The sequence below is a fragment of the Agrilus planipennis genome, unplaced genomic scaffold (genome assembly GCF_000699045.2).
Source record: "Agrilus planipennis isolate EAB-ADULT unplaced genomic scaffold, Apla_2.0 scaffold225, whole genome shotgun sequence".
Classification (NCBI taxonomy): Eukaryota; Metazoa; Arthropoda; class Insecta; order Coleoptera; family Buprestidae; genus Agrilus; species Agrilus planipennis.
The window spans coordinates 125,777-128,109 of NW_020442415.1; the positions used below are offsets into that span (position 1 = coordinate 125,777).

Here is a 2,333-nt window from a genome sequence, read left to right on the forward strand (position 1 = left end):
AGAACTATTAATTTATTGTTTTTAATAACATATTTTACTACTAATAAGTATTTTTTTATATAAAAACGACGTAAAAATACAAAGTAAATATTCCTGGAAGAATGTATTTCCCTCGCATTTGAACGTGCTCATCAAAATCTAGCCCAGTTTTAATTATTTTTTTAAATAATCACTGATGATTTATTTCGCTCTCTAAAACGTGGTTTTTAAAGAGTTGAGGATTTAAAGCAGATATTATAAAACTAAATGTAAATACGATAAGTATACAAAGTATTCTTTTAATTTACCCAAAAAATACGATAATTATCGTAAAAAAATTAATCCACCAATTAAGGCAGATTTTTCTAGTTTCAGGAATAATTTAATTGGACTGAGTATTGATTGATTTAATTTTGTATTGTTTTATATGGTAAGGCAAAATAAGTATTTGTTAGAAGTCAAGAAAATTTAAAAATTAAGAAAAACAACTACAAATAATTTTTCTCATCGATATTATTCGGTTTTCTCTGGAGAAAACCCTTGGAAAAATCAACCAGTGATTTTCAACCTGATCAATTTTTTATTTTTATCAATCAATAGAACAACCAGAATTTCATTCGTTAAGAGTGAAAAATTTATATAGCTCCTATCTGAACTTTAACGAGATGGCTTTAAAAAATCGATGTACGTACAGGTAAATACACAAAATCAACTAGAATTGGATTATTAAGGCGATTCACACGTTAAATTGAGAGAAATAGATTTGTCGTACTTTTTTTTCCAGTATAAAGTATTTAAACTCATCTACGTAAGAGAAAATTAACAATAGCCCACAGTCTACCGATTCGATAATGAAGAAACAATGGATATTAATTAGGCAGTATGGTTGCGAAAATATGTAACATGAGTTTGTACCTTCAGTTAAGTACAAAAGGTGGGTATTGATCTGCTGATAACTGCGTATTAAAATATATAATGAACAGCAAGATAATGGAATTGTCAAGTATATTAAATAATTAACAATGCCCTGCATAAATGGACTTGCAACAAGATTAATTATTTATTAATAANGCGCAGTCTATCAAAAACTGACTAATAACATTAAGGAAAAAAATATATAATCAATTATATAATAATGAAAAAACGCTCGCGCGCGGACACAAAACGCTATACTTAAAGGACCGCCAGTCCACTGGCTACCGCGTGCGCCATTAACGTCGTAGCGGCCTGCTGGGTCTCCAAGAATATCCTGGTCTCATTCATCCATTCCCTGGACACCCCACGACTAGCCCCTTTCAGTAAATTCATGTACTTAAGCGCCTGTGCGAAATCGCCTCTATCTAACCAATACCTGAGTATATAAACCGACCAATTAATAACAAAAAGGATGAATGAACCCTAAGGATTGCACACACTGATAAAGCAAACAGGATTGCCAAGGGAATGCATCTACAAAGGCTATATATAATCTGCTCAGAGCTAATTACACTGCAGCAATAGCAGTGAAAGTAATCAGGGGGAATGAAGAGGTTTGGAAGTAGTAAAGCAAGACTGAGAAGAGATAAAGTTCTATTTTTACCACCTAATTGCCTTAAAAATTGAGGAAAAGCAGAAGAGATGAAGAGATCAGAACTAAAAGCTATGCGTGAATTCACTCTTTAAATTCCCATTTTTTTGTCTTTTCTACCAGATTCGTAAAATACCAAAAAGGCTAATAAAATATCACTTACCTTGCTCGTTGTAGAATATCGTTTGTACATAATTTACTAAAATCGGTTGGATCGTCGTCCAATTCGGCCTGAGGTATTGGATTGGGTGCGTTAACCAAAAGCATGGATTGTAAAAAGGAAAGAAGATACAGGGGCAAGTTGGCACCCGATTCTGGAACAAGGGACAGTTGTCGCGCCATTTTTTCCACCTTTAAGAACCTCTCTCGCAAAGCATCTTCTGAGTACACGCCCCTCTTCGTAGCTTCCTCTGGGATACCGTTCAGAACTGCGCAGACCAACTCGTCTTCAGGGTCTTGGAATGAAAAATGCAATGTATTTTTTCTTTTGAAACTTTTTTTAACATGTTTGCTCACCTGCAGCCTTTTGAACTGCTGTAACCTCAGCTTTTAAGGGGCGTAACTGTTGATGCCACGGCAGGCCAGGACATCCAGACTTTAGGGAACGATACAAGGCCTGACAAGCGCCCCATAAAGTCTGTGCTTTTCTTGTAATACGCTCTTGGTTTTGTTGAGCTATTTTTGTGGGAATTGAAAAAACAAAATTGTTCTTAGAGAGTCGATTTAATCGCTATAATTAAATTATTAATTACCTAGAAAATTTTTATCGAAAACTACAAGAAAAAAA

The 2,333-nt window shown here is 34.2% G+C and overlaps 1 protein-coding gene across 2 annotated transcripts in view; it reads right to left on the minus strand.

Annotated features, from left to right (window-relative positions):
* Positions 1-1,050: 1,050 nt before the first annotated feature.
* Positions 1,051-2,333, minus strand: part of LOC108738596 (MICOS complex subunit Mic60) — a gene marked incomplete at its 3' end in the record, with an annotated part of 3,503 nt that continues 2,220 nt past the window's right edge. For both annotated transcript variants that reach the window (XM_025980156.1, XM_025980155.1), the window contains 3 exon segments: positions 1,051-1,330; positions 1,710-2,001; positions 2,063-2,221. In XM_025980156.1, coding sequence (XP_025835941.1) covers positions 1,153-1,330; positions 1,710-2,001; positions 2,063-2,221 — 629 coding nt within the window.